This window comes from Mustela nigripes, chromosome 2, assembly GCF_022355385.1.
Source record: "Mustela nigripes isolate SB6536 chromosome 2, MUSNIG.SB6536, whole genome shotgun sequence".
NCBI lineage: Eukaryota > Metazoa > Chordata > Mammalia > Carnivora > Mustelidae > Mustela > Mustela nigripes.
The window spans coordinates 90394003-90412358 of NC_081558.1; the positions used below are offsets into that span (position 1 = coordinate 90394003).

Consider the following 18356-nt stretch of genomic DNA (forward strand, 5'->3'; position numbering starts at 1 on the left):
ATCCCTGAGAAATTAAAGTAGTAGTATTTGCATTCAACGCTTACTGGTCTTTGAGAAGAGACAGAGCAGAGGAGACTCTTCTTTGGGATGGAATGACCTCCATGAACCAGAAGAAAAATGCTATCATTAAACTTCTCCAATAATTACTTTAAGAAGAAAAACATATTTTTCTCTTTGGATTCCACTCACCGCTGAGCCTCTCCTGCTGCCTTCATCAGTGGGGCACCCTTCCTTATGACCGAGGGGCAGCAAGTCTGCAAAGCCGGGTGTCCCTTGCTGTGTCCTTGGGCAGCTTCCCCACTGAGGTTGGGAATCGGTCCCATAGCCTTTCATGAGTAGCTTCAATAGCCAGGCAATTCCTGTGTCAAACAATTCAAGGAGACACTTGGCTTAGCCTAGCCAGGCCAGCCCTCCTGCCAACACCATAGTTCCACTGAGTGAGACACATACTTCTTTTTAGCTCCTGCTAAGGAGAGTTCCTGTCTCAGGTGAAGACTGGATGGCATCTGGCCTTCAGCCTACAACTGGCTGGAGTAGGTCAGGGTTGTGGATGCTGCTTGTCTAAAACTATCCTTAGCTAAGTAACATTTATATAATTCCCATGGTCATTATAATACTGATAAGCTAATCCTCCTAATTAAAAGGAGGTGTGATTTCGTTCCATTGATGGGGGACCCTCCCTTTCTACAGTCCCTCGCATGTGCCTAGGACACACTGTAGACCTTTAGTAAATGTACTGGGAGTGCCCAAGGTGTGAAACACCATGTTAGGTCCCCAGTGCAGACAGAGGCATCAGTAAGAAGTTGTCCTTGCAAACAAGCTTACTACAATCTAGTGCAAGGTTGGCTGAGGGCAGGTGGCAGGCAACAGATAGAAAGACCATTCTACAAGGTGGAATACCACATGCTTGCAAGCAGAGTCAGCAGAGTATTTAGTAAGCCTGTACCAAGTGCCCAGACCAAGCCCTAAGCGCCTGATAGGCCGTCCTCATTTCATCTTCCCACAGACTTAGGTATTGTGATCTTCTCTGTTTCACAGAGGAAGGAACTAAAGCACAGAGAGGTTAGTCACTTCCCCGAGAATACACGGCTCCAGAGTGGTGAAACTGAGATTCAGACCACACGTTCTGCCTCTAGAACCATCACTCTGGACTGCTAGGTTGGCCTGCGCAGATCATATGGAGTGCGGGGGAGTCTTGATGCATTGTCTTGTGGAATGTGAGGTTGAGAGGCCTTTGTCTTGAAGGTCCAGAAGGTTATGCCAGACTTTTGTCATGATCTTCCCAAACCATGATTCTGTGCCCTCCCCATGGGATAAGATTCCTCCTTGATATAAGATGGTGAATGCCTGTCTCTGCGAGGAATTCGTTGCTTTCCCTTTCTCCATGAGAGTGAACATCATAAGGTTAGTGTGATCCCATGAGGTCCAAGAGGCTGCAGAGCAAGGCGGTCAGCTATACTCAGCAGCAGAGCAAGGCTCTTGTAAAGCTCTTGTTCACGGGCTGCAAAAAGAGAGAGCTCAAACCACTGGCTGAAATCCACACAGCAACTGCTGGAGAAAGGCAGAGGACACAGTTCAACCTCTCAGCACCCATCTTGGATACGTGTTCTGCTAGGAACACACCTGCGTAGCAGAGGGGTGGGTTTGGAGATGGCCCTTTTCCCCGCTCCACGTGGAGACTCTCAAATATTTCCTTCTGCCTGACTCCCAAGCATACTGTCCTTCTTCTTCCCCATCCACTTTCACGTGTACTAACGTGTACATTTAATTTAAATTTTTTTAATTTGCAATTTTTTACCATGTTTCCAAGTGTCTATGTGCTCTCCTGTCCCAGAAATATAGATGGAGTGCAAAGGCGCAGGCTGGCCCCCTGCACAACAAAGCCAAGATTTCAAGCGGGTTTGAAAGTCTGGGGACCAGCATATTTTAATCTCATTACACATCTTAGCAACTGCACTCAGCAACAAAATACAGTCCTACCTTCCTAGACTCAGGTCTAGAATGGCATACCTGCTATTTGGTCTGTGAGGAGAAATCTTGAAGGCATTGGGTGGAAGTGGAAACAGAAGTAATGATTAATCAGAAAGCATAACTCTAAAAAGCCATTGGAGAAGGACAAGTAATACTTTTAGGTGAGTTAAAGCAGCAGACTGTCCCCAGATGGAGGGCAAGCACCATTCATAAGCTGATTTGAGAAGGTATTGGGCATGATATAAAATGACACTGAATCCCATAGTGATCAAATTCATTTTTTTCTCTTTCAATCTTAATTAAACTGTATAAGAAAGTTTTCATTGGGTGCTGGTAGGTCATCAACACTACTCTTATACTCATCCATCTCACCTTTCAACAAAGAGAAAGCAGGCTTTGGGACTCAGCTGTGTGGTGGGCAACATTTGCTCAAATAAAATAACATTGGTTTATTTTAAAGTCATTAATTTTTCAGCTATTTTTTGTCTATGACCAACAGTTTTACAGTTTTATCTGTTTCCTTAGCAATCTAGAACTTTGTTCCCATGGACCAGGCATCACATGGGAGTTTTAAATGCAGATTCCTGGGCCCACTCAGCTCTCCCGAATCAGAACTTGCATTTTCTTAAGTTCTCTAGATCATCCCGATGCACATAAAATTTGAGATCTTATCTACAGCTTCCATTTTAAACACACTTATTTACAAATGAAACATGAATCGATTTAAATAAAAATTGAGTCAGTATTCAGATATGTGAAAAACCATGCTACTTGTTGAATGTTTGGGAAACACTCCAATCGAGCAATCCAGCAATCATCCCACTCCCCCCAAGATCAGCACGTACCTCTGAATACAGACCCCTCATTGTCTGGGTTGAGAAGAGGGCAGATCACCTGCAGGACTGTGGTGATGGCCTTGGCCAGCAGATTTACCCCGGACCCACCTACCTAAGCTTTGAAATTTGCCTTCAGTGAGACTTGACTTCCACTCATGCCCGCTTCTGACCCAGGGTATGCTGGTAATGTTTCATATCTACTCTCCAAGGACAAATGTAAGCATTTGTGTTTATGTGCCAGTCAGATTCACAATATCATATCAAGGTAAGATAGAAGTTTCTGATGATGTGTTCTTTATATAATTTTAGAGATAACCTAAATTTTAGAATAAAACACATACTTTGCTTCTCCATTTGCACCTATACCTTCAGTGTGACTGACTAGCTATCTCTTGCAAAATCTGCCAACTGTTTTTATAATTCTGTCATCGACAATATCCAAAATCAGATTACAAAATATGCTCAATTATTAATATCTGATTAAGCAAAAAGTCACTCACATCAATGATAAATGAGAATAGGTTCAATATGAATTTTGGTTGCTATTTCCATTGACCTTAATGAGTCCTTTCATCAATGACATTAGTTATTTCTTTGCAAATCAGTAATAGTTTATAAATATTGGAAAGCTATTACCTCTAATTTTTTTGCTATTCATAATGTGACAGCTATAGACATTTTAAGTTTAATCTGCATTATTAACATTTTCTGCATCCCTTTCTTAAGTCTAGACAGTCAGCAAAACAATTCAAACCCTGATTTGTAGTGTTTGCCAATTTCCATGAGGTAAAAAAAACTCATCACAGCTAATTTCAAACTCCTAACTTGATGTAAATTAAGCACAGAGTTTGGAAGAGATGCTCAGAAGCTCACCATTAAATGTTATGCCTACCCCACAGGTACCATCGATATAAATAACTTTGATACAGCACAGATAATGATAAAATGTAAATAAATTAGCAAGTGATGTGTTTGGAGTATTACCATTTAATATATATTAATTGTAAGTGGATATAATTTAATTTTTAATGATGGCTGTATTTACCAAGCAGCTTACAGACTTCCTGAAAATTTAACCCTCGGCTCTCGTGAGCTGTCAGGCATGGGCCCCAGCTGCCGGCTGTCAGCTGCTCCTGGCCGTTCTATCCACCTGCACCTTCCAGCTGCATCTGTCTCCCGGAACCCCGCCCGCCCACCCACACAGCCCACCTGGCCAAGTCCCAACCCCAAAGACAGGGAGAGAAATGGGGTGACCCATCACAGCAGGACTTGACAGACCACAAGGATGTTTTAGAGGGGTCCACCTTCACTTAGGGGAAGATGGCTCTGCTTTGGGGGCTCTTTTTTTCTTTAAGAACCCACTGAGCCACCCAGGCGCCCCAAGATTTTATTCATTTATTTGATGAAGAGAGAGACAGCAAGAGAGGGAATGCAAGCAGGGTAAGTGGGAGAAGGAAAAGCAGTTTTCCCACTGAGCAAGAAACCCAATGCGGGGCTCAATCCCAGGATGCTGGGATCATGACCTGACCGGGAGGCAGATGCTTAACGCCTGAGCCACCCAGGTGCCCCCACTCTTGGGGCTCTTGATGAATTGGTGGAAATGAATTGGTGGAAGCAGTGGCTTTCAAAATTGGTTGAGAGTACAGCTCTGGCATGGGCCGCAGCATCTCACAGACCCATTCGATCTTGAGAAAATAACTCAGTCTCTCTCTGCCTCAGTTTCCTCATGTAAAATAGGAATAACAATGACACTTGCTTCATAGAGTCGTGAAGATCAGCTGAAATAATGGACTTAAGCGGTTAATGGAGTGCTTGGCCCAGAATAAGTGCTTAGTGCCTGTTCGTTATCATTAGCAGTAAGTACCCAACCTAGAGCAGCTACAAACTCATTTTTGGCTGATACTACTTTTTACATCTAGAAAAGTGTATGCAGTCACTATTTGCATGCCTTTAAGGTTCTACAAATTTCCATACTTATAGGCTGTTGGAAGTGTCATAGTGTCTCCTCTCATTGTCATTTGCATTCTGTAGGGAGGGACTAGGGCTCAGAGAGGCTGAATGATGGTCCATGGACACACAGCCATGGGCTGACTGGTCCGAGCTGGGCCCACAGCTTCCATTCACCTATCACTGATCCCAGACCTTTAATGGATGTTTTTGTTAAGCTCTGTTTAGCCCTCACACAGGAAGAACTACACCTGGGATGAGCCCTTTGACCCCAGTTTTCTTAGTCAGTCAGTTTGACTGGACTATTGTTGCATAACCCTGTAAATAAGTATTCATATGTAGTAAAAATGATCAATCCAGAACAGGTTTTTTTCTCCCATATCACTGACTTAGAGACGTGTGTCAGGCTGTACCAAAGATGAACGAAAGTGATCTCTAGTTTTTCCCCTTTCTCCAGCAGAGAGAGAAAGAATGACCTATTCCCCCGAAAGTATGGGAAAGAATCAGACTATGTCCTTGCTGAGGGAGAAACCGCAAAACACAGACCTTCCCCTTGTGTTCACAACTGTGGCCAGACTGGTTTTTACAAGGAAACAGGGACTATCAGATCAAGTTGGATAGTTCCACATTTGAAGAAGGTGTGAGGCAACTGGCACTGCCTGACAGTATTGGGAGGGGTTGGGAGTTCTCTGAAAGGCAATTTGTCAACATCCATCAAAATGACAGTTGCATACCCTTTGACTCAGCAGTCCCGCTGCAGGGATTTACCCCACAGAGATACTCCCACGTGTGGAAAATGAGGGCTGTGGGTAATTCTTTACACCATTGTAACAGGCAAAGACTGGAAACAATCTAAGTGCTCCTCAGTTCAGGGCTTCTAGATAATTCTGTACTTCCAAACAAGGCAATACTCTGGAGCCATTAAAAAGAATGTAATTAATTCATATACACTGGTAGAGAATATTTTCTAGGATATATGAAGTACCAAAGCAAGTAGAGGATGATTATATATATTTACTTATAAATGTATGAAATATTTGGCGGGTGGGGGGGTGCCTGGGTGGCTCAGTTGGCTAAGCGATTGTCTTCAGCTCAGGTCATGATCCTGGAGTCTCAGGATCGAGTCCTGCATCAGGTTTCCTGCTCATCGGGGGAGTCTGCTTCTCCCTCTGACCACCCCCTTTTGTGCTCTCTCTCTTCATTCGCTCTCTTTAAGAAAGAAAGAATATAACAGATAGATATAGATATCATATATGTGCGCGTGCACGTGTGTGTGTGTGTGTGTGTGTGTGTGTGTGTGTGTGTGTGTGATTTCTGGAAAGAGGTATAAGAAACTGGAAGGAGGAGAACTAGGTAATTAAGGCACAGGGACAAAAGGAGACTTTCTCCCATAAATCCTCCAGGAAAAGATTTTGAATTTTATTCTACTTGCATGCACTGTATGTTCAAATTCAATAAATGCTTGTATGCAAATCAGGAGGAAGGGTGCCCGTGGAAAAAGAGGGATTTTTCAGTCAGCCAGCTATTTGAGTTAGAGGCTGTGGAGTGGGTCCTGGGAAGTGCAGGAGGGAAAGCGGGCTTTGGGCTGTCCACGCACCCCTGCTCACGCGGAGACCTGCCCCTTCCCAGCAACAGGCAGAGATGGCCCGCATGGCACAGACCCAGGAAGAGAAGCTGGCCGCTGCCCTCAGGCTGGAGCTGCACAACACTTCGTGCCAGGTCCAGAGCCTCCAGGCGGAGACAGAATCCCTGCGGGCCCTGGTGAGTGGGCTGGGAAGAGCCCTGGCATTTCTTACATCAATTTTTACTCTCAACTGCACTGTGGTCATCTGGGTTAGAGTTCACAAGAGTCTTGAGGATCAGCCGATACCGAATCACAACCAGTATAGTGAAGGCTGTTAGTGCCCCACCGGAATACACAACACCAGGCCACTGCTGAGAGTGTTGGCCGCTCACATCCACAGATGTCCCACTTCTCCAGAGAACTGGCCTCAGCCAAACAGTAGACACCTGGCCTGGGCGGTTAGGCCCACCTTCTCTAGCCCTCAGCCAATGACTGGCTGACATGGGGTTTAAAAGCCCCGCCCACTGGCTTCCAAGTGGAATGGGTTTCCGCCCTGTACTTCACCCTCGCAGTCTCCCTGTGGGATCAGACGGTACCAGACTCCAACTGAGACTTCCTCCCGGCTTAGCGCCTTCCTCTGTCCTATCCCGCTTTCCTTGCTCCCCTTCGCTTGAGAGCAACCCTTTAACTCTTTACATGTACCAAGATCCCTGGCTCAGACTCTGCTTCTGGGAAAGCCAAATTAAGACTAGGAAGCTCCTCAGACTCACTGGGATTTGTGGGAAGGTCTCTTGCATTATTTATTATTAATAATAATTAAAATAATTATTAATAATACAGCAATTTACCCTCTGCTTTCTGGGAGTGAACTGAAGTTCTATTAGGGTACTAAGCCTACAGCTCCTCCTTGATGGCCCCTGTGGGGGGGCCCATGTGTACCAATTTGAACCACAAGCATTTTGTCCACACTGCGGTTTGTGAGGGGATGGTTCATGTAATTCTTATGCAGCTGAGGTGGTCTGGACTCTACTGAGGCCCAAGGAGCTCCTGTCTCTCATCAGCTTCAAGCCTTGGGGGAAGTTCCAATACTATCGCTAGTGCTCCTTTCTTCTACCACTCCCCATACACCCTCCTCATCTCAATCTTGCCACCCAAATCCATTCCATCACCAAACCAGCAGCCCGACCTCCCAATGCAGTCTTAGCCTACCATTAGTTAGCCCAAGGATTTATTCTAGTTGGTTCCCTGAGAAACAACATTTTCACTACCCATAGTCAAGATCATTCCATCAACCCTGAGCTCCCCTCTTCCATGTGTCTTCCATTCCCTTGGGTCCATCATCCTCTGGATAACAAGGTCACACGATACCCAGTCAGCTCAGGAAGACGCTGTCTTGCCACAGCACAGCACATGACACACATCTCACTGTCACAGCTCTCCCTCACATTCTGTGATGAGATTGGGGTCACTGCAAGGGGATGTGAGAAAAGGAGCGGAGGTGAGAAAAATCAGGAAACTACAGCCCAAAGCAATGCCATTTTAGGTTTTTTTTTTAATTGTCTGAAAGACAATTGCATTATTTACTCAGAGTTATGTGAATTTATGCTCATTCATTTTATTCCCTTGCCCTAACCCTTGATCCTAATATTAGGGGTGCTGCCTTTTCCCCAAGTCCCTTTAAACATGCATAAGGGGGCTGCCATTTATTCCCCAGATGTCTTTGTGATTGCCAAAACTCCACTCTTCCATAACAGAAAGTGCCAGGCAAAACGCTGGTGACACACACTGAAGCCCATATCATCAGAAAAGCCTGGATGAATTGCACCTGAGGGGAGGCAGCCCGTCCCTCAGCACACGTTCCATACAGATACTTGCTCCAGTTGTGTGCTGAGCCCTCCATGAGGAAGGTCCCAGGGACACAACCATGAAGTGAATGGTTCCCGTCCTCTAGAAGCTCATAACCACACTGGGTTCAACCAAATGACAGAACATAGAAGAGGGTACGGTGCTCCCCAGAGCGGTTGCTCCTAGCAGCCTCCATTCTCAGCAAGCTCCAGCCTGCCCTCACCTCTGTCCCTCAGCAGATGCTGTCACTCACACCATTCTGCAGGTAGGATTAAGGTCCCCAAACACGAGATCCTCTGTCTTCTGTTTCCAAACTCTGTTTCCAAAATACCTCTGAAGTTTTATCCCCTCTCTCCTCCCTTCAGTAAATTTCCCCTCTCCCCTGGTGTCCCATGTGGGGCATTTCTCTATCTACTGTCCTTTCTTGCATTTTCAGGGTCCCTCCCTCCACTGGGATTGCCTGGCAGTAAAATAGAAAGATTCCTTTTCCAGACCTTCTAACACCCCCAGTGCTTGGGCTTCATTTACAGACCAGCCCGGTTTCCACAGGAAGGGAAATGCCCAGAACCACCCTTTGGGGTGGTTGGTCTCCTACACTTGAGCCCTTGGACATGTTCTTCCCATGGCTGCAAGGAGACCCATCCCCTCAACTCTGCCCACCCTTAACCGTCTTCACACCCTTGGTACAAGTGAGGTAGAAGATACGCAAGTGCTACACACAGGGAAAAGCCTAGATCCTGACTCCCACAGGTGGGGTAACCTCTCTACCTGTCACCCACTCGCTTTCACAGCCCTGTGGTTCACGTGGTTCTATCAGCTCATCCACCGACATCACATCAACTCCTTGAGGACAGAGACCATGTCTCATTTGTTTCATGTCCCCAAAGCCCTTGATGAGGGTCCAGAATGTCATTTCTTCAAAGTGATACTAATAGTAAGGAGAGCGTGCTCGCATGCATTCTCTCATCGGACACTCATAGAGACACTGAGAAGTGTGGTGACTGACGACCCATTTTACAGAAGAGCAAACTGTGATTCAGGGGTTTGCCCGTGAACACGAGTAACAAGTGGGAGAGCCAAGCCCTTCCGGCTCAATTGCATTTCTAGACCACAGAAGGCCTGTGGGGATTGGCCCTCACTCTGGGATCTAGAATCTTGACTCCTCTACTTATCAGTGGAGTGATGCCTCTAAGATTCTGTTTTCTCACTTGCGAAGTGAGGATCTCTTCGGGTTATCATATGTATCTGTCGTGTTAGTGGCTTAAGGCAACAGTAAAAAATGTGTTCATTCAGTCTGCAATTTAGGTGGAGTCCAGCAGAGACAGCTGTGCCCTCTGCTGGGGCCGGCCCTTCCAAGAATGGTGGTTTCCGCTCACATATGTGGAGCCTCAACTGTGCATCTCTTTTTCTTCCTCCATGGGGCCTCTCCAGGTGGCTAGCTGTGACTTCCTCAAATCATGGCAGTCTCGTAGTCAGACTACTGCTGTGGCATCCAGCTTCCCTCAGAGCATCAGCACAGAAGCTACCAGGCCTCTTACCACTCTTACCAGGCCTGAAAAATCCCTGAACACCACTTATACAGAACTCTGTTGGTCTAAGCAGTCAAAGGCCATCCCAGATCCCACAGGAAGGGAAAGAAACTCCACCTCCTGATGAGGCAGTGGCAAGGCCACCTAGAGAAAGAACACATGGGATGGAAATAGGGATTGCACCTGCCTTTGGAAATGTGCTCTGTCGATGGACCGACCAGTATTTGCCTCATAAAGTCATGGGGATGATGACTTATGAAACAACGCAGGTCAAGCCCTTAGCACAGTGCCTGGCACAGAGTGAGCAGTCAATAACTGGTATCCATTACTGCCTACCATTGTAAAATTATTATTTATAACCACTGAAATAATAATTCCAGGTTGGCATCATCCAATCACCTCATTCAAACCCCATCGTCCTGACTATCGGAACAAATCAGAAGAAAATTCACACCCCCAACCAGAAGATGTAGGAGTAGTGACATGCTGGCTGTGCTTGAGACCCAGGACAGGCCGCCTCTGTCCCCTGCGAGCGAGTAGATCAGAGCTCTGGTCACTGGGCCTTCCAGTCAAGGATAGGAGCCCAGTCAGCCGGAATAAGGAGCACACCTTCCTGCAGCTTTCAGACACAGCTCAGTCCATCCAGCCACAGCTGTTTATCCTTGGTCAGAGCAACCTGCACACACACAAGGCCCCCACAGCTTATCTAAGCCTCAGACAGGTGAGCTGGCAGCACTGGCTGTCCCCTTGGCCAGCAAGGCCCTCTTTGTATTGGCAACCAGACACCAGTAATGGTGCTTAAAGCCTACTGAGCTCTGTGTTGCGTCAACTCAAATCAGGAATGGAGTTCAAGTCCAGAAATCACTTAAGGTCACTATTTTTACTTTATGAAGGGCTTAGCAATTCAAAGAAGTCCCTTCAAATTTCCAGAAACTGGGGAATAAGTATGCTTCTGTGACCTGGGTTTGCTTGCCAGTGCTGTGCTACTGTGGGGGCTAGAGTGGGGAGACAGGCAGCAGTGGCCTGATTGCCATTGCTCGAGCCCAAGCATCTCTGTGAGAACCAAGCGAGGATGTCAGGGACTTAGGTGGGAAGAAGCTGGACCGAGACACTGAGGATGGGATGGAAGAGACAGAGGACCCCTGACAGGCATTTGCACAAACATATGTTGGGCAATAGGTCCTAAGTCATCAGAGCAAACTTCAGGCCAAACAGAGAAGTCACCTGTGAACATGGAGCAAAAACTAGACAAATGATCCAAACATGATTCCACGAAAGATCTTTCCAAACAACAGGTGTTACAGGGACAACATTAACACTAAACACTACAAGGAATTTCCTGATGAGCAAAGTGGGAAAACCCAGAGAGTTTGGAACAAGTGATTCTCAAAGTGCAGGTGGCCATTTCCACATCTTCTTTGCCATAGAGGGGTTTTCAGGTCTCACCAAAATAATAACCCTAGGCCAGATGCTGATCTAGATTTCTTTTCTACTAGTCACATTTTTGCCACCTGTAAATGTATCTAGGATGGGAATCTGACTCAATATTCTTATGTCTTATGGAATTAAAATGGTTTAAATAAGGTGATATGATGGCCCCTGCTTAACAGGAGCCATGATTCAAGATGGCATCATGACCAAAAAGTGTCCATTTCAACCACAGTAATCCAAAAGGTATGAAAAATCTCCTAGGAGACAAAGTACAGAAAGTTGTTTTAATGATATTTTATCTCAACTTGAGAAAATATTTATCTGTTCTTATGTGTTATGTAAAAAGCCAGATGCTAAATTATAGGTGCACCATGATTACAACTATTAAAAATGTTAAGGATAGATGCACACAGCTTTTTAAACATGTTTGGTGGTCAGTCCTACAGTCTGCAGGGCTTGCTATATGAGAAAATGAGGTTTCCTGTCTAATGGTGAGACAGGTAGAGCAATAAGTGTAACCATAATACAAGTATTGTCATCCTGGGCAACACCAGATGAGCACCTACTCTGTGCCAGCCCCTGTCTTACTATGAGAGTTACAGAAATGTCCTTTCATCTCTGAAGAGCTCACTGTCTGGTAGAGGAAACATGCCCTTAAGCAGCTCAGCCCACTATGACAAGTTTAAGGGCATGCATGTACTTGGGCAGCCATGGAAAGCCAGAGGAGGGGTCCCTAACCCCGCCTGGTGGGGGGAAAGGACAAGAGACTATCAAGGAAGAAGGAAGCCTTCCTGGGGGAGGTGACCCCCAAGCTTGGACTTGGAGATGAATAGGAATGATCCAGGTGAGAAGGAAGGGGAGATACAAATCCAGATTTGGACTTTCGACAAAGCACAGTTGTTGCTGTGTAGAGAATGCAGGGGTAGGAGGAACTAGAGACCAAGAGATGAGTTACAAGCTACTAAGCTTACCCCAGGGGAGCAGTGATAAGCGTATATCCTGGGCACTGGTGGCTGGGGGAGAGAGGGCACAGAAGTGAAAACTTTCCAGAATACCTAAAAGGCAGGACTCTGTGATGATTGGATTGCAGAGGGAAGGAAGATGAGGGACATGCCTTTCCCTTGTTTCTAGTGCATGTGAATTCATCAGCAGAAGCACAGGAGAGGTGGGCAGGTTCAGAAAGAAGTCGGTGGCTCCACTGCGGATACGTTGATTTGAGGTGCCTATGACTTGTATATATTTCCAGGAAGAAACTCAGAAGCAGGTTTATGCTGGTGGGAGACATCTGTCCTGGAAACATCAATGCAGGAGGCATTGGGAGAGAGACAGCTAAAGTCATGAGTGTGGCAAAGACCAACCAACACGGGCCCAGGAAGCAGAGCTCAGAGAGAACAGGCTCAAGATAGGACCTTGGGGAGCCCACAGTGAAGGGGCAGATAGGAGAAGAGGCATTAGCCAAGGTGTGCTACTAACACACTGAAGAAAACACTGAGTGTGCAATGGCCAGAAACATTCATTCGAACTCTGGCAATCTGGCCAAGAGTGTCGGAGGAAAAGGCGTTTTAGCTGAATGATGGATGCGGTTTCAGCAGTGGAGGGGGAAAGGGTCCCGCAGGGAGTGAGAAATCATGAGCAGAAAGGTCTAGAGGCAGTTCAGAGAGCAAGGTTTCTTTGAAAAAAAAAAAAAAAACCTGCAAACTGTCTCTCCTGTGTGTGTCAGTTTCTCACTCTCATTTTTCCTCTCGTTATCTTTCACACTTTTTCATTCTGTCTCATCAGTACACTTCATCGTTCTCCCTCTCCTTCCCCTCTTGGCTGTCTTACTCCCACACCCCCTCAACAGAAGAATCTGTGAATGAGACCAAACAAGAGTCTGGCCTCCGGCCTCTGGAGGTGGAGTCATGGCTTCCCTCTGCAACCCAGCCAGGCCCTTGGAGTTAATGGGCGGCCCAGGCCCAGCGCAGCCCCTCGCGCAGCTCTGCCCAACTCCCTCCTCAAGGGCCCTGCGTGCGGCCTCGGATGTGGACCGTGTTCTCTCTTTGGCAGAAACGAGGCCTGGAGAACACGTTGCACGACGCCAAGCACTGGCACGACATCGAGCTCCAGAACCTGGGCGCCGTGGTAAGCCGGCTGGAGGCAGAGCTCAGGGAGATGCGCTCTGAGGCCGAACAGCAGCAGCAGGCTCGCGAGCATCTGCTGGCACACAAGGCGCAGCTGCAGAGGGACGTGGCGTCCTACCACGCCCTGCTGGACAGGGAGGAGAGCGGGTAAGCCTCTCGCCGCCCCTCATTCCTGGGACACCTATACATACCCAGGGGTTCAAAATTAAAAGTTCGTTAAACCCTAAAGAAGCAATTAAGGTAAGAAGGAAAAATCACCCTCAAACTCCCCCGACACACACACACTCCCACAGCCTGTGACCTTGCAGGAATTTTTTTTTTTCAAATTAATTTTTTAAATTCAATTAATTGACATATAATGTATTATAGATTTCAGAGGTGGAGGTCAGTGATACATCAGTCTTAAATAACACCCTGTGCTCATTACATCACGTGCCCTCCGTAATGTCTATCACCTGCTTACCCCATCCCCCACCACCCTCCCCTCCAGCAGCCCTCAGTTTGTTTCCTGTGATTAAGAGTCTCTTTTGGTTTGTCTCCCTCTCTGGTTTTGTCCTGTTTTACTTTTTCCTCCCTTCCCCTATGAACCTCTGTTTCGTTTCTTAAATTCCATGTATCAGTGAGATCTGATGATAATTGTCTTTCTCTGATTGACTTATTTTTCTTAGCATAATACCATTTAGTTCCATCCACGTCATTGCAAATGGCGAGATTTCTTTTTTGATGGCTAAGTAGTATTCCATTGTGTATATATACCACATCTTCTTTATCCATTCATTTGTCAATGGACATCTAGGCTTGTTCCATAGTTTGGCCACTTTGGACATTGTTGCTATAAACATTGGGGTGCACATGCCCCTTCTGATAACTACGTTTGTCTCTTTGGGGTAAACACCCAGTAGTGCAATTGCTGGGTCGAAGGGTAGCTCTATTTTCAACTTCTTGAGGAGCCTTCATACTCTTTTCCAGAGTGGCTGCACCAGCTTGCATTCCCACCAACAGTGTAAGAGGGTTCCCCTTTCTCCACATTCTCGCCAACATCTGTCTTTTCCTAACTTGTTAATTTTAGCCATTCTGACTGGTGTGAGGGGCTATCTCATTGTGGTTTTGATTTGTATTTCCCTGCTGCTGAGTGATGTTGTGCTTTTTTTCATGTGTCTATTGCCCATTTATATATATCTTCTTTGGAGAAAAGTCTGTTCGTGTCTTCCTTGCATGATTTTTCTTTTCTTTTTTTTTAAGATTTTATTTATTTATTTGACATAGAGAGAGAGCACAAGTAGGCAGAGAGGCAGGCAGAGAGAGAGGAAGGGAAGCAGGCTCCCCGCCGAGCGGAGAGCCTGATATGGGACTCGATTCCAGGACCCAAGATCATGATCTGAGCTGAAGGCAGAGGCTTAACCCACTGAGCCACCGGCGCCACCCCCCTTGCATGATTTTTCTATTTGTATATTCACATCTGCATGTATACACATACACACACGGACATAGTGCTATGTGTTTACATACCGAGGACATACATACTATCTGTTAGGACTAATTTCAGATGCAGGTAATAGACCCTCATTAATAGGGCTACAAACCAATGCTCCTGAAACTTTAATGTGCACTCAGAACATCAAAACCTGAGCATCTTTTGTAATTTTTGATTGAACTATAATGAACATACAGTGTCATATTAGTTTCAAATGTGCAATGATTCAACAGCTGTAGACGTGACTCAGTGCTCATTAAGATAAGTGTTCTCTTAATCCCCTTCACCTGTTTCCCCCATCCATTTCCCACCCCCACTCCCCTCTGGTTACCATAAGTTTGCTCTCTATATTTAAGAGTCTGTTTTTTCACTTATAGATAGAATTTAAGAACAAATGAAAAAAGAAAAAAAGACAAAAAATAGATTCTTAAATACAGAGAACAACCTGGGGTTTTTAATGCAGACTCTGCCTCACTAAGTCATGGATTAGGCCAGAAATTCTTCATGTCTAACAAAACTTCAGGTGATGCCTGTGACTGCTGGTGCACAAACCACACTTTGAGTGGCCAGGGCACAAACCGTGTTTAGTTAAGAGTTCCAGAAAAGGGGTGCCTGGGTGGCTCAGTGGATTAAGCCTCTGCCTTCAGCTCAGATCATGATCTCAGGGTCCTGGGATCAAGCCCCACATCGGGCTCTCTGCTCAACAGGGAGCCTGCTTCCCCAACCCCCACCTCTCTCTGCCTGCCTCTCTGCCTACTTGCGATCTCTCTCTCTCTCTCTCTTTCTCTGTGTCAAATAAATAAAACTTTATTTAAAAAAAAAAAGTTCTAGAAATAAGGTGGTCTAGGACTCTCTCTGATTTCAGTAAGGTCCCAAGCTCTTTCATCTTTCTCGTTTTACCATCCCTGATATATGGGCTTTTTGTCTTCATTACCCATGGTTGCCAAATGCCTACCACAGCTCCAGACATCATATCCTCATTCATGGTAAGAAGAAAGAGAGGGAAGAGAGGGGCAGCCAAAAAGCTTTTCCATGGGTGGCTCTCTTCTTTTATCAGTGAAGGAAAGACATGTTGAGAAGGCTTCCAGTGGATTTTCCCTTACATTCCATTGACCATGGCTTGCTCACGTGAGCATACCTACTGCAAGGGATGCTGGGAAAGCAATTACTTAGCTTCTCCAGCCTCCATACTGGAGAGAGGCAAGGGGTAGCAATAGCACATAAACATGTGTATATGTATGTGTATGCACACACACATAGATATGTGTCTATATGCAGTCTTCTTTTAATGGGTAAGGATTCCAGGAGCATATGCCTAAGTCTTGAGACTGCTTCCTTGCCAGCTTGTTAAAGAAATCCAAGCTTTTATTCTATCATAATTCTGTACCTTCATATTTCCCTCCAAAGTCCTTTTCAAGATACACTTCAAATAATGAATAGAATATCAGCTCTGAGAGACGACTTAGTGATTACATAATCCAACCCGAGTTTTGGAGAGAATACACAAGCCCAGAGGAGAAAAGGATGTGTTCACGATCACACAGGGAGGTGGAGGCAGAGCTGGGACTGGAGCCCAGGTCTCCTGGCTTCTCCAATGTGCTGGGTAAAATTTTTTTCTTCTGAAGGCAAGATAGCTGTATAGAAGCAACCTAATCCTCCCTCTTTTCCAATACAAAATATGTCATCCAGCTCCTTTCCAACTGTCTTTTTATTGGGTTAATTATAAAAGCTAGATGTTCCTAGCAAAGCCATGTTTTCATATGCCCATGAACATTTGAATAAATACATAAAATAGTTTTAAACATATACAAAAAGTAATGAGTTAGGCTGAATTTGCTTCAAGAATATTAGAACTCTATTAGTGAGTGCCCGCTAGGTACCAGTGCAGTCTCAAGCTCTTTATCTTCATTTCTCCCCAAAACCCCGTTAGGATGACATCATTCTTCCCACTTTAAAGAGAGGAGACAAAGCATCAGAGAACTTAAGTCATTTGCCCAAGATCACACACCTAATAATCTTCAACAGGGGTTTGAAACCCAAACTGCCTTGTTCCAAATGCCTAATTCTTTTCATGGGACACCTGCCTTTCCTACATTCCCACTGTGATATCTTTACTAATTTTCATCATCTATGACTTCTCTCACTTGTGTTTTTTGTTGCAGCCAATGATGAAACTTCCTCTTTTCATGAAGAATATGCCGCCTCTCTCACGAAGTGACCCGTGAAGTTCCTAGAGGAGTTTCCCCATCGCCCAGACTCCCACCACCGCCCTGTCTTCCCAAGCTGGATTCCTTGCTGGATTCTCTGGTTGATTCAGCTTACTCTGAAAAGCATCTTGAAGTGGAGAGGGTCCTTCTGCCTTAATTTAAATAGTCTGTAGCTTGATCGCTCTCCCTTGTCCCTCTCCAAATAAATGCTTTGTGTGTGGCTTCCAGTCTGCCCACCTTGTTCAACCCACTGTCAGGGAAAGAGGAGTGTCTCTTCACCTGCCTGGCCTTTGCTCCTGGAGCCATTCTGCAGGCGTCCTTGAGCATGACGCCATCTGCCTCATTATCCAAGGGTCAGCTGCTCTTGGGTTTAGGGATGTAAATGTACGGTTTAGGCAAGACTTGTGCTCATGGCATGTCAGATTGCCACAGTTTGGGGGCAAAAACAACACTCGTGCTAGAGAGTGGACTGGCATATTGCTTTGCTGAATATATCATGATCGCAAGCAACCCAGAGCATTTAGATTCCTTTAGTGCACGCTGCACAGGCATATATGTGCAGACACACACATCTCTCTGAGATGGCAGGGCGTCTCTCCATCAGTGTAAAGGGTACTTCAATTTAAGTCGGGAAGGGGGGGCATTAGTTGTGTTGTGGTTGCCTACCTCACCAGCAGCCTTTTTTTTCCAGGGTCCTTCCCCCAGCCTTCTCAGGGCCCAGCCCAGCCAAATATAGTTTGTGAATCTGTCACCTACCCAGGCAAGACTCCCCTGCCTTCTGATTAAAACTGAAACCACCACCTGTGTCCTACCACAGGCTCTCAGTGTCTCCAAAACCACACACACAAAGCCCAGACTTAATTTCTTAATTCTTCCCCCGAGCTTCTGTTAGTGCACCTGCCACATGGAATTACAGACCAAAATATCCACTCTGAGTCTGTCCTCCTAAGTGGCCAATCCAGACAGGGGGATGTGTCCAATATGGACACATTCAAAGACACCCACCGCCTACCCCTGGGGTTCCAAGTAGCCGAAGCCGACATAAACAAAAAAAACCTTCTTTAACCTGAAGAACAGCTTTAGAAGAGAAGCAAGGCAAGAAGTGGGGGGGGGGGGGGGGTCTCCTGGTTGACATCTCGCCAACTGTCTTCCCTTTTTAGCTTCTAGGATCAAAGGAATTGTATTCAGAAGTCATGTGGGCAGGACAGCTATTTACAGCTCCCACGACACCTTTACAGAATTCTGTTTGTTGTTTGAGGCATAGAAATTGTCAAGGCATCACCTAACTCTATTCCTTGGCAAAGCACCAATCCCCTGCACAGCTGCGTGCTCCCTCGGCACCCGCAGGGGAAGAGTGGGTCCAAGGGCCTCCCTGGAAAAGAGCGTTCACCGGGCGAGCCATGCGGGCTGCTCAGGTCTGAATACACATTTT

At 46.0% G+C, this 18356-nt stretch overlaps 1 protein-coding gene across 1 annotated transcript in view; it reads left to right on the forward strand.

Moving 5' to 3' along the window:
* The window catches only part of BFSP2 (beaded filament structural protein 2), a 59090-nt gene extending 45696 nt beyond the window's left edge, over positions 1-13394 (forward strand). The window contains exons 5-6 of the mRNA XM_059387976.1: positions 6384-6515; positions 13170-13394. Of these exons, the coding sequence (XP_059243959.1) occupies positions 6384-6515; positions 13170-13394 (357 nt within the window). The remainder of the gene's footprint in view (positions 1-6383; positions 6516-13169) is intronic.
* The last annotated feature ends 4962 nt before the right edge of the window (positions 13395-18356 follow it).